Below are 14136 nucleotides of genomic sequence, written 5' to 3' on the forward strand. Positions count from 1 at the left end.
TTGTTACAGCTTTACAGAAACTAATATCAGAAATGCTTTAAAAACAACATACAATAGAACTTGTAGTAATCTCTGTATATTATCAAGAACTTCCATAATTGGACAATAACACAACCGTAACCATGCAATTATCTGAAATCGGATTCCCAAACCCCTTTATCTACATTTAATAGTCTAATATCAACTTGATATATCACAGTACAAATGTACAATTCTTTATTTTGTGAACTATAACACAATGCAAAACCTATACATGGCACATTTGCTGTTTTAAAAGTTCTCCATCAATTTTGCACTTCTACCATTACTATTAGTAAGCAATACATGCTTCAAGGGAAGACTTTGCAAGCCACAATAGCCCTGGATCATTCCGCTTCAAAACTATATAAGTTTCTGCCTTTCCAATCTCGTCTGACACAACATCTTCATTGAAACCAATCAAAGTAAGAATTTCCATAGCAGCTGTAAGCACAAAAACCAGAAAGGGATTAATGCCAATGCCCTCATTTTAGATATGTCATAAAGTTAACTTCCTACATGGATCTGGTAAATATTTAATTTCACCCCTTCCATCTGACTAGGGTGAGAGTCCTATGGTCACTAATATAGTAATATGACATAATTAAGGCAATCCCTTGGGGTAGTATTTAGTAAGTGGAAAACTTTAGCAAGATGTCCCTTCATTTGCCAAATTCACATAATCTATCTTATGCCATCTTTGATTGACATATATCAAGTTTGACATGGCTAATATATCTCATCCTGTAAGAGATTAAAGGTCCAACCCTCCATTCAGTGCACATGTCAATGCAAGATTGAACATGGTGCAAGATTGAACATCGTACAGCAATGTTGTGATTCCAACTGACCGGCTCTCTCTCATGCATGTTTTATTTATACTTAACAAGACAGTGAAATTCCAAAGCTTATATATCATTTTCTAGCTCCCTTCAGCTTCCAGTTCATAATTTTCAAATATCTGGGACCTACCAACAATTTAACTCAAGACAAATTCCAGTGACTCTCACAGGACTCCGTAAAATCGATACTTAGAATGAGAAAAGAAGCAAACCTTTATAATTCGCAATATTCCTTCCGATTATGGGATTAGCCTGCAAATGCATAACCCATTAGCTATCAATTAAAAATTTAATGAGGAAAGTCTAGGATGCAAAGTTTTGGTCTTTCACTAAGGTCGAGATAAATAATAATTATACCTTTCGCAGTCTTCTGTATTTCATCTCATTTGGGTGTTCAATGACATTCCTGCAAGCAAATACACATAATTCCAGCATTTGTCAATAACTCAATAGATAAAGTACAAAAATAGATTGGATAACTGATGATATTGCTGGGCTATATATACGCTGGGGGCTTCCTATGCAAACTCAGTGCAAGAGCTTGCAAATGCAGGCCAGTTGTATTATACTGGGAGGAAAAACCCTGTGTTTCTGTCTTCCCACCAAAAAAGAAAAATTCAATAAAAAAAGGATGAATGAAATCAATGATTTGACAAGTGTACCTAATTATCTTAAACAGAGTTTGTAGTACTGCAGCAGCTTCCATGGGAGTAACTTCAACTTGCAGCATTTCTATGGCCTTCTGCAGACGGCTACAAACAACTGTAACAGGGTCTTGGATTCTTTGAAGTTCTTGATCATCTGGATCTGGCTCATAGGTTTGCATTCTCGATATTCCCAGTGGATGCACCAAATTATCATCAGGATCAGGCTCTGCCAGAACTCCATTTGCCTGAGTCTCATCTGGATCGGGTTCTTTATAAGCCTTATTTAGACAGGCTTGGTCTCTGATGGTCTCATTTTCTGGGTAATCATCCAGATCTAGTCCCATGATGTTTCCATATTCCAAACCATTCTGCTTTTCTGCCGGGTCATCTGGATCAGGTTCTTCAATGTTTTTGTTTGTTTGAATTCTGCTGTCCAGAATCTCCATCTCCTGAGATTCATCAGGATCAGGTTCTTCAATGTTTTTGCTTATTTGAATTCTGCTGTCCAGAATCTCCATCTCCTGAGATTCATCAAAATCAGGTTCTTCATGCAACTTTGAGGTTCTCAGCATCAAGTTGGTTTCTGGAGGAGGCAAGAGTTGTGTTGGCCCAGTGTTATTGAAATCTTGTTGAAATATTGTTTTACTTCCGGTAAATTCTGGATAAAATTCAGACTCCAAAGCTTCCCCACCCAGTGAATCATCAGGATCGGGCTCAAGCTTGTTATGATTGCCAGAATGATCATCAGGATCAGGCTCATAAGCAGTTTTTCTCTCAGCTTCATTTGGACTCCAAATATCCAAGTTTTCTTCCTCTATGGAATATATAGAATCATCTTCCTCACGTGTATTGAACCCAGAATCATCAGGGTCAGGTTCTTCATATACTATAGACCCTCCCAAGCTGTTTTCAGAAGCATTTGCTAAACGACGATAAGCAGCAGCAACTGAAGATGCACGAGCATTTGCAAGCTGATCTGATGTATTTCCTCCAAGCTTCTGAGCAGAATTACTACTGTCTCCAACAAATGAATCCTCATAAGTTTCTGAATACTGTATTCCACTTAAGGTATGACTTCTTAATCTTGTCCAATCTAAACTAGCAGCTTCTTGGTTCAACTATGAAAAGAAAAAAAGAGAGAGAAAAACACATCAAATCAAGAAATGCCCACTCAGTAATGAGCTTAAAGTAAAATTTGCGCTTAAAACATGAACACACATGTATGAGTACATGTTCTTACCTGTTTATCCAGACCATAAAAGTTGGCATCATGTTCAGAGTGTACCATGTGAGCCTGATAGCAATAAAGAATAATTTGAGTTTTCTCAATATCGACCAGCTAGTTCAAAATCAACTCAACCAAGGGCTATTGCCTACAATCTCATTTTATGTTAAATAACCAAAGTAATTTAGTCATTCATTAAACAGTAACATTTTGTCTGTACGTATAGAGGTTCATAGAGACACTGAGACACACTACATGCACATGCACATACAAAAGCACAATCCTCTCACACTGAAAAGTTGTTTAACTTACAAGTTCATGCAAAAGAGTTTTCTTGATGCTCTCATACTTCCTGAAACCCTTAAGGTCATCAGTTCTAAGACGCAGAGATATCTCCTCTCCAAAATTCTGCGAAAAAAAGAGTCAGCAAGACAAAAGATTAAAGAAAATAAAACACTAATGATATACTAATGTTTAGTATGGCCATTACCTTGTTAAAACCAAGAATGCATTTGGGACTTATGCCAACATAACCAATGGGTGCCATCTCAGTCATAATACCTACACACCAATGATGCTGTAAAGAACAACCAAAATACAACTCATCAATGATGACATAACAAAATGATGGGAGCTTGTTAAAAAAAAAAAAAATTTAAGTGTGCCAACTTTATCAAATGAACCTTGTTCATAATAGCAACAATTCCAGGATCTGCAGCGAGCATGTGCATTATTCTCAACGCCTCAGAAGCTGGGGGATTCAACTGTAAACAAGTAACAACCAAATAAATCAATAATCAGTTCAAGATATTGGCAGCTTGATTTTTTTCTTCTAGAAGCACATATTCCAAGGAAAGACATAAACATTCACTTCAAAGCATGTACATTTATAAAATAAAAAATGCCGTTCAATCTGTATATCCTTTCATAGAAAAACATATATCCGGATCCAGACTTCACCTACAAACCTACCAACCCACAGTCTAATCTTAGTAAAAATTATTGTCTACAAAAAAGAAAATAGTAACATAGTATCATTTATTGGTTGATGATTGCAAATGAATCTTGATAACATATAAAAAATTTTAGTAAGGCACCCTTCCAAACAGTTTTCATTGTCAAGTTCATGAAGGACACTGTTCAACTCATAATTCAAACACGTGAATGATCTTTACAAAAGCTGCAACTAGACACATGTAAATTTCAACAATTGTGTATTTTTTTTTATTGGTATAGACTATACGTGCCCCAGCAGATCTCCTATATATATATATATATATATATATATATGCATGTGCACATGTGCACACACATGCATATAGACCAGAATATGTCATAGCCACGGTGTCTAACAATTGTGTCTCTGTCTAAGACTGATGTACAAGTCTATCTTTCCGTTTTTTTCAAAACATATTACAAGTCCATATTGCACAATTATAAATATATTAGTATCAAGTAACTTATTAGATAAAAAAAGAACTCATTAAATGAAAAAGAACAAGCGACTAAATCTCTGTGTCTTTCCTTTATATCCTCTCTCTTTTACATATAGTTCTTTATCTACACAGCACCCATTCTATCTAAGCTACAGATTATATGAGGTAAAAAGGAATTAGCAAAGTCAACACACCTCTACTCCTGGGATCTCAAGTGTGCGAAAATCATGAAAGATATAACGTCCTTGTGGAAGTTTCAGTGAAGCATGAGGTCTGTCTGATATTCGCTGCCTCAGTCTCTTTTCCTCTTCTTCAAATCCAGCTATCCTCAAGTCTGCTTTTGCATTTTGTAGAACTTCATCAACCTCACTTTCAGACACTCCCATCATTCTGATAGACTTGCCCTGAATTATAAGAAACAGGCAATCAGTGGACGCGCAAAACTTGATGAATGATCTTTCAGCATAAAGAATTAACAAAATCAAAAAGAAAAGAAAAGAAGAGATGGCTGATTTTTTGCAAGCATGTGGAGAATTCTGTAAAATCCAGTCGTGGAAGTTCAACTTAAAGATTTTTAAACCCAATTTAACTCCTTTTGTGTCCATTGCATCTTTTTAATAAATTAAACTTGTCTACAATTTGAGAAGATATCTTAAGTACAATAAGCATACACTTGGTAAACTAAATGATAATTACGTTAGGAATTGTAATGCGTATTACTGAGAATAAAAGGTGATGTAATGGAATAACTATTCCTATTAATACATTGTGAAATAGAAATAAAACCACAAATTTGCATTTTTGGAAACATAATAATTTTGTAATTATTATAATTATTCTTCACATAGAGATAGTTTGATTTTTTGGAAATATAATAATTTCTAAAGTGATATTAAGGAATGACTATTACATCCCTTTTGAGTGGAATAGCATCCCTTTCAGAGAGTAATATCATTCCTCAATTTAAGGAATAAATATTCCTAATGAATAACTATTCCATGTAATATTATAATTACTTTTCATATCGCAATAGTTTTTTTTTTTTTTTTTTGGGAAATATAATAATTTCAAAAGTAATATTAAGGAATGACTATTACATACCTTTAGAGAGGAATAACTTTAAGAGAGGAATATCATTCCTCAATTTAAGGAATAACTATTCCTAAATAACTATTCCATGTAATAAAAATTCAACCAAACTATTGAATAGCTATTCCAAAAGAATAAGCATTCCATTACAAGATTTATTACAGCATACCAAACATACCTAACTGTCTAAAGTCACCTTTTAATTTTTCACATAAACAATCTGAATTCACAATACATCCTATCAGTAAACACACTACATAAACAATTTCACCAAGAGAAATGAATCCCAGTGAATGTGTGCTCATGCTAGGTCTAGAGTTAGTAGAATTTGTGAATTTAGGTTTTAAAATTTTTCGAAAGAAGAATTCATGGTGCGGACACAAGATATGGGCCTCCTATTATATATACTAATGGGCATAGAAGCAAAAAGAAGATAACCCAACTTGTGGCCTTATAGATGAAGCCCGCTAATACTTGCACCTAGTCATTTAATAATTAGGGTTTCATCATGCATTTTGTTCTCTATTTAAGCACAATTCTCAGTTTTGTAAGACAATTTTGATATTGATAATAAACATTTGTTTAGTTTTACAACTAGTGCCGACTCCAATCACACTTGTTGACTCCAAGCAACCCTACATGCTGACTCCTAGGTTTTATCCTAGCTTTCCCGTTGTTTTTTTTTTTTGTCACAATATTTTTGGTTGTCCTGTGTCATTTAAATTTCAGGGAAGTTTAGGGTTTAGGGAAGGGAAAAGATTTGAGTTATGGCTGCAAATGAGATAAGAAGCAACAGAAATCAAATTTGCCCACAATTTGTGAACAATGCACATGAACAATAAGCGTTAGCAGTGAGAATATTGAAGCATAGAGAAAGAGGAGAAATGCAGAAAAAGAGCAATAAGGCTGATGTGTCTCAATACTAAACAATAACACTCAATATTTTTATTAAACACTTGAGTAATATGACATAGTTATATAGGTTTTAGATCTTAAAATTTTCTAATAGAACTAGAGCTCCTATTTGACTAAAACCTCCTAATTAGACCAGTAAACTAAAAAATTGATAATTACAAAAATACCCTTAATCCACAAGATTGTAGACAAATACAGTTTTGACATTGTATACAAACTAACCATTACTTGTAAACCATAGATTAAAAAATATTTTAACCCTATAAAATGCCCTTAAAATCAGATGAATTTTGCTTCAATTGGACTTCACATGTGGGCCCCATAAAAATAAATCTTGAATAGATGAATTTGTGAAATCATAACAAATTGATCTTCCATGACTGCATCAAAAAGCCTTTCAATGCTAGAGATAACTCCTTTAGATAATATTATAAATCAATCATCCATTATTAGTTGTCTCTAATATTTAAAGCCCCAATTGCAGATTGGAAGAGATTGAAGATGACACTATTCCAACGGTAACACCGAAAACGGTGTCGACTAAGAACAGTACACGGGTGTCTCGGTTAGTCACAAACAGTGTTGTTTCTCTTAAGAAGAACGGTGTAGTTTAGTGTGTGTGTGTGTGTGTGTATATATATTAAGTTTGTTAGTGCTCATAGCTGTGCACGTGGGAGAGGTTGTCAACAGATCTTGTAACCGTTTCTAGATATTTTCTGATTCTTGTTTTTGGTATATAATGTACAATTCTTGCTCATTTGTAATTGTAACTTATCAAAAAAAAAAAAAAAAGTCTTGCTCATTTGTAAGTTAAGCCATTCAATTGTAGTTTATCTCTAATAAAGAAAAACTCTCTCTCTCTCTCTCTCTCTCTCTCTCTCTCTCTCTCTCTCTCTCTCTTCGCTTCTCTGTTTCACTGTGTTTCTTCATGGTATTAGAGCTTCGATCCACAACAATGGCTTCCACAAATTCGTCTTCTTCATCTTCTACTTCGAATTCAATTCCTGTTATGGCTAGTACAGCCTTGCCTGCTAATGCCTCACTGTTTCTACTATCCAATATGTCTTTGATGATAACTTTCAAGCTTGACTATGACAATTACATTGTTTGGAAGCATCAGATTAAGGTAATTCTGGAAACTTATTCAATGATTGATGTTCTTGATGATTCTGTTATAGCACCATATTGTTATCTAAAAGATTCATCTGGTAATTTCACTATTGAGGTTAATCCTAGTTTCACTTCTTGGAAAAATCATGAACAAGCTATGTTTACTTTCATTAATTCAACCCTATCTCCTGCAATTCTTGCTCTCACAATTGGGCAAAAATCTGCTAAGGGAGTTTGGAAAGTGTTGGAAAAGAGATTTACATCAATTTCAAGATCTCATGTGATGAGTCTTCGTAATGAGTTGAGTGCAATCAAGAAAGGTACTGATACTATTGATGGTTATTTCCAAAAGATTAAGCAAGTACGTGATAAGCTAGCCGCTGTTTCAGTCTTTTTGGAAGATGAAGAGCTTCTTCATATGGCTCTTGATGGATTACCATCTGAGTATGACTCTTTCAGTTCTGCAATCAGGACTCATAGTGATGTTCTTTCTGTTGAGGAGTTAAATACTCTACTCAATGCTAAAGAGAGAGTAATCAAGAAGAGGTCTAGTGTTGTTGATCCTAATTCAATGGCTATGGCTATGAAATTTCAGCCTCAAGGCCAAGGCTTTTCCTGAGGAAAAGGAGGCAGAAATAGTAACCAAAGAGGAAGAGGTGGTCATGGATATAATTCCAATGGTGGATATAATCCCAATAGTGGATATAATGCTAATGGCGGTTACAATTCTGGTGGATATAATTCCAACTCAGGATCACAATACAACCAGTCCAAGTCACATGGAGGACAAGGTCAATCTCAGTCCAATAGGCCTACTTGCCAAATCTGTGGCAAGAATAGTCATCTAACAATTGATTGCTATCATAGGATGGATTTTGCATATCAGGGAAAGCATGCTCTTGCCAAGTTGGCTTCAATGGTGGCTAATTCTTCACAAGTGCAGAATTGTAATGGGTGGCTCACAGATACTAGATATTCAAACCATGTCATTCCTAACCTTTCTCAGTTGTCACTACATCAACAACCAGTTCAAAGACAGTTACTGTAGGCAATGGACAAGAGCTTCCTGTCACTCACAGTTCATGGTGAGCTTCAAACTTCAACTCATAACTTTAGGCTTAATTATATACTTAAGAGTTCCTGATCTTGCATTGAATAATGCATTCTGTTATTTTGATGCTCAAAAATTCTCAATTCAGGATTTACCTTTGGGGAGGATCCTCAACGAAAGGTTGAGTAAAGATGGGGTGTATCCCATTCCCTCATCTTCCACACTATCTTCATCTGCTGCTTTCAATTCTGTGTCCAATGTGTCTGTTTTTACTTCAATCAAACCTGATCAACTTCTGCTTTGGCATTACAGGCTTGGGCATCCAAGTTCTAAGCTTCTATTTTCTGCTCTTAAGCATGTAATGAAAACTGTTTCTTTGTCTCAAATTGATGACATTTGTTCAACCTGTGAATATTGTATAAGTGCTAAAATGCACTGATATCCTTTGAATAAAACTACTGTTGTGTCTAATTCTATTCTAGACATTGTTCATAGTGATGTTTGGGGTCCTGCCCCTCTCACTTCTGTTCTTAATTTCAATTACTATATTATCTTTGTTGATGATTGTACTAGATTTACATGGTTCTTCTTGCTGAAACATAAGAATGAAGTTTTCTCTATGTTTTAAACACTTTAAAGCTCTTGTTGAGAACCAATATTCTACCAAAATCAAAATTCTTAGAACTGATAATGGTTTTGAATACACTAATACTGCTTTTCAAGCTTTTTGCTCCTCTAATGGCATTCTACATCAAACCTCTTATTCACATACACCTCAGTAGAATGGTGTTTTTGAAAGGAAACACAAATACATTGTTGAAACTGGTCTTTCTCTTCTCTATAAGTCACACTTGCCTTATTTTCAACTGCTGGTTATCTCATTAACAGATTACCATCTTCTGTGTTGAACTTCAAATCTCCTTGGGAATCCCTTTACTCTAGACCACCCCCTCGTCAAGCCCTTAAAGCCTTTGGCTATACTTGCTATCCATAGCTTAGGCCTTACACTAAGAACAAATTATAGCCTAAGTCTCAACAGTGCATTTTCCTTGGATATCCTCTTTTGTCAAAGGGATATATCTGTCTTGATCCTTTCTCTAACAAAATCTACATTGCTTGTTATGCCTTATTCAATGAGTCCCTTTTTCCTTATGCTTAATCTTCTACTTCTACTGGTCCTCATACACCCTATACTTCTAATTTCTCCCATTGGTTTCCACAGTCTTCTCCTATTGTCTCTGAGGTGACTAATATTCCTTCTGCTACAGATGATTCTTCCTCTCCTTCCCTTCCTTTAGATTTTACATCTTCTCTTTTACCATCTATGCTTACTTCCTCTTTGCCTATCCTTGCTATTCCACCTCCCTCTAATGTTCCTTCTTCTATTCCTACTTCTCTTTCTGAGTTTGTTCCTTCCACGTCCATTGTTCCAGCTTCCACTTCTACTCCCAGTCCTTCTGTTCCTTCTGATTTCACACTCACCGTCACTCACAACAATCATCCCATGGTTACAAGATCAAAACATGGTATATATAAGCCTAAAGTTTTGCAGGTTCATCATGATTATACTATGATAGAACCTCCATCCTTTGCTATTGTTGTTAAGCACCCTCAGTGGGTGACTGCCATGGATTCTGAGTTTCAGTCTCTTCAGAAACAAAAGACATGGTCTTTGGTACCTCTTCCACCTAATAAGAATGTTATTACTTATAACTGGGTATACAAATTGAAGCAAAACAGTGATAACACTATAGCTAGATGCAAGGCTAGACCAGTAGCTAGAGGTTATCTTCAATAGTTTGGCCTTGACTATGAAGAAACCTTTAGTCCAGTTGTTAAACCTGCCACTATGAGATTGCTTTTGGCCTTGGCAGTGAACCATGATTGGGAATTGAGCGAACTTGATGTAAGTAATGCATTTTTACATGGCATTTTGAAGGAAGAGGTTTATATGGTGCAACCTCAGGGTTATGTTGATCCTAAATTTCCTAAGCATGTCTGCCTGCTTCATAAAGCTCTTTATGGCCTTAAACAGGCACCTAGGGCTTGGTTTGAGAGGTTCACTACTCAGTTGTTTCTATTGGGTTCTTAGCTTTAGGTGCAGATGGCAATTTGTTCATTTATAAGCATGGTTCACATCTGGTTTTCCTATTACTCTATGTGGATGACATTATTCTCACAGAAAACAATCCTGCTTTCACTGCTTCTCTGATTCAACAACTGAGTTTTGAATTTGATCTTAAAGACCTTGGTCTTCTACATTACTTTCTTGGGCTACAAATTGACTACACTCATTCTAGTTTATTTGTTCATCAATCTAAATATGCCTCTGATTTGTGAGTGAAGTTTGCTATGACAGATTGCAAACCTTGTAAAACTCCTTGTTCTCCAAATCAACACCTTCTTCTTAATGATAGTCCACTCTTACCTGATCCCACTTCTTATCAAAGTCTTGTGGGTGCACTTCAATACCTAACATTTACTAGACCTGATCTCTCTTTTGCTGTTCAGCAAGCTTGTCAGTACATGAGTACTCCTACTCAGAACCATCTCCAAGCATCTCCAAGCTGCTAAACTCATCCTGAGGTATATTAGAGTCACCCTTCATTATGGTCTTGCTTTTCCTCCTAGCTCTCCTTCCTTATCTGCTTATAGTGATGCTAACTGGGCCGGGCATCCAATTGATCGTAAATCCATCACTGGGATTGTTGTTTTCTTTGGTAATTGTCCTATAACCTGGTCTGCCAAGAAGCAAGCCACATTTCTAGGTCCTCTACTGAGGCAGAATATAGAGCATTAGCTTCCACAGCAGCTGAGTTATGTTGGATTCGCATGCTTCTTCATGATTTGGGGATTTTTCTTTCCTATCCTCCTTTGCTCTGGTGTGATAAAGTTAGTGCTTTGACTATTGCATCAAATCCTGTCTTCGATGCTTGCACAAAGCACATTGAGGTGAACTATTATTTTGTGTGTGAGAGGGTTCTCAAGCGTGATCTTCAAGTAGTTTATCTCTTCCCATGATCAGCTTGCTGATATCTTTACCAAAGGTTTGCCTTCTCCACGTTTTCATTGGCTTATCTCCAAACTCATGTGGAAAATCCCCTTTCGTTTGAGGGGGGATGAAAGCCCCAATTGCAGATTGGAAGAGATTGAAGATGACACTATTCCAACGGTAACACTGAAAATGGTGTCATCTAAGAAGAACAGTACATGCGTGTCTCAGTTAGTCACAAACAGTGCCGTTTCTCTTAAGTAGAACGGTGTCGTTTAGTGTATATGTATTAAGTTTGTTAGTGATCATATGTGTGCACGTGGGAGAGGTTGTTAATAGATCTTGTAACGGTTTCTAGCTATTTTCTGATTCTTGTTTTTGGAATATAATGTACAAGTCTTGCTCATTTGTAAGTTAAGCCATTCAATCATAGTTTATCTCTAATAAAAAATATCTCTCTCTCTCTCTCTCTCTCTCTCTTTATGTTTCTTTGTTTCTCTGTAACTCAGTGTTTCTTGAAATATGTAGAGGAGTGATTTCAACTTTAATTTATAATGTACTGAATTAGCTGCCAGAAAGTAAGTAGCTCATCTCAGAAGCAATAAAAATAATAATTGCTGCCAGTACTAAAAGTTGAGCGATAGAGCCTGCTAAGTGCAGCCAGTAACTAACAACACTTATTAGACAAAAAATAATATACTAATATCAGGAAAGTTTACATTCATAATGGTTAAAAAATATTAACCAAATATAGAATAATAAGTGCTAATACCTTTCTTATGGAAGTGTCTTGCAAACTTAAGAATGCCTGCTCATCAGAGAAAGGAGACAACAGCTTTGAGCTTTTGTTGGAGGATTGTGGAACAATCAGCCGCATGGTATCTGCTTTGACATTGGTCAATTTTAGCAGTTCAAGACCAAGCTCCTTAATAGTAGCATCTGAATTCATTTCTATGGTAAATGTCTTCCCCCTCCATACAACTGAGATGTGTTGTGTACTCTTTGGATTTTGCATGTTTTGCTGAAAGAAAGAACAGTGTATGAAAAATATTTATAATCTTTCACAAGTAAATTATGTGGAAGTATAAACCTGCTCCAAGATGAAAATCAACAACTTCTAGAAAGATTGCTAATGTCTACTTATCGAAACCCAAAAATGATGCGACTACACTAGTATCTTAGCTTAGTACTGGCACGTGTGTGTGTGGATTCTATAAGGATGAGGAGGAAACAAAAAGGTACATTGAATTGGCTGTAAATTTAAAAGGAAGTATGATGCCCCCCCCCCCCCTTCCCCCACATGCCACTCATAGATTTGAATAGAATTTAGAATAAAGCAAAAGCAATTAAACATGAATTCTACTAAAATATAATCTGTTGCTGCACAAATGACATGGGTAGAGGTGGAATCATGTGCCAAGGAAGCCACTTAATCAAGTTCTCAAGCTTCACAAAATGCCACAGGTTTCAACTTTCACAGAATGCTTCAACAAACAAATAGAATACACTCGCTCCAAGTAATCCAATAATTGAAATTATACAAATTCACCTATGCGATTAAGCAAACTAATTTTTTTATTTTTTATTATTATTAATGATTACACAGGCAACAAAACCCATAATCTTTTGAGAATACTAACACACACAAGGGAAGAGGGAGAAGGTTTTAAAGAAATTAACAGTAGTATATATCCAAAGTGACCTTACTTTTGGATTCACAGCACAAACTTTAAACCTCTATAAGACTATAACTCACCCTCATTTTCCAACATGGGATTAACCCACTATTTTTTCTTTTGAGAATACTAAGTATTTTAACACAGATAAGGAAAGAGGAGAGTAGGTTTTAAAAAAACTAACAGTAGTATATATCCAAAAAGACCTAACTCTTGCCTACACAGACATTAAAATCCTCAACTTCAATGGCAATTAAAGTTACTCCTTCGTTCATAACACCAATCCATTGAAAAATAACAACAACCGAACCCAAATAAAATCTATCCCATAATAATTCATGGAAAACCAGTAAAAATTAACATTTAAATGAACAAACTTTGCTCAAAGAATCACAAACCTCCATACCCATAATTTCTTTTACACCCAAAAAACCAAACCATGGAAAGACAAAGATTTCTTAATGATAAACTATACTAGCAATTCATGGAAGACAACCTTAATCTTGGGAAGTAGGAGACAATATCCATAATTGAACAAACCCAGATAAATAGATTTTTCGAAGACCTTACCTCACGTGAGGATCGGACTCCCTCTCTCTCTTGTCTGTCTAAGAGAATCGAATATTCTAGAGAAGAAAGACTTTTTGAAGTTGTAAAGAGTCACCCAAAATTCAAAAACAAAAATTGGATATCTTGATTGGCCAATTTATATATATATAGGAATCGGGGGCTGAGGATATGAGGCGGTGCATTTTAGTGGTTCGTGTAGCATCACACTAAAATGAGCGGTCATCGGTGTACACTGTACTTCAACTACGCATGTGCTGACGTACGTAAAATTAAAAGAGTTTATTTAATGAGAAATGATATGTCCATAATATTTTTATAATATTTTCACAACAAATTTTAAGTGGTAGGTTGTTACTGGTTGTTATTGTTAGGGCAAAAAATTCATTTTAGCGTTAGATTCAAATTTGAACCAATAACAACTAAACACATGTGATTTGTTGTAAAAATGTTGTGGACATAGCATCTATAAGAGCAAATTATGACAAAATTTGTGGTCCTACCATTTTCTTTCGGTAAAAATTTTAGTGCTTACCACCATACACCCTTAGGGTGATGGTCACACTAC

At 35.6% G+C, this 14136-nt stretch overlaps 1 protein-coding gene across 1 annotated transcript; it reads right to left on the reverse strand.

Moving 5' to 3' along the window:
* Window positions 1-60: 60 nt before the first annotated feature.
* Window positions 61-13710, reverse strand: LOC142640340 (uncharacterized). Its single transcript, XM_075814399.1, has 11 exons — window positions 13572-13710; window positions 12098-12346; window positions 4363-4572; window positions 3416-3496; window positions 3223-3309; window positions 3045-3140; window positions 2748-2801; window positions 1523-2625; window positions 1218-1266; window positions 1073-1112; window positions 61-462 (listed from the first exon to the last, which is right to left on the reverse strand). The coding sequence occupies exons 2-11, from the start codon at window positions 12338-12340 to the stop codon at window positions 311-313; spliced, it is 2115 nt and encodes a 704-aa protein (XP_075670514.1). The 5' UTR covers window positions 12341-12346; window positions 13572-13710; the 3' UTR covers window positions 61-310.
* Between the last annotated feature and the right edge of the window lie 426 nt (window positions 13711-14136).

This window comes from Castanea sativa, chromosome 6 (assembly GCF_040712315.1).
Source record: "Castanea sativa cultivar Marrone di Chiusa Pesio chromosome 6, ASM4071231v1".
Taxonomy (NCBI): Eukaryota; Viridiplantae; Streptophyta; class Magnoliopsida; order Fagales; family Fagaceae; genus Castanea; species Castanea sativa.

Excerpts from the sequence above, each read along its gene's own strand:
- LOC142640340 (XM_075814399.1), bottom strand. The coding sequence starts at position 12,340 with ATGCAAAATCCAAAGAGTACACAACACATCTCAGTTGTATGGAGGGGG. Across the intron at positions 1,267-1,522 it reads ACTCTGTTTAAGATAATTAG|GAATGTCATTGAACACCCAA; the intron begins GTACACTTGTCA and ends ATTTGCTTGCAG. Across the intron at positions 463-1,072 it reads GAATATTGCGAATTATAAAG|CTGCTATGGAAATTCTTACT; the intron begins GTTTGCTTCTTT and ends TTGTGCTTACAG.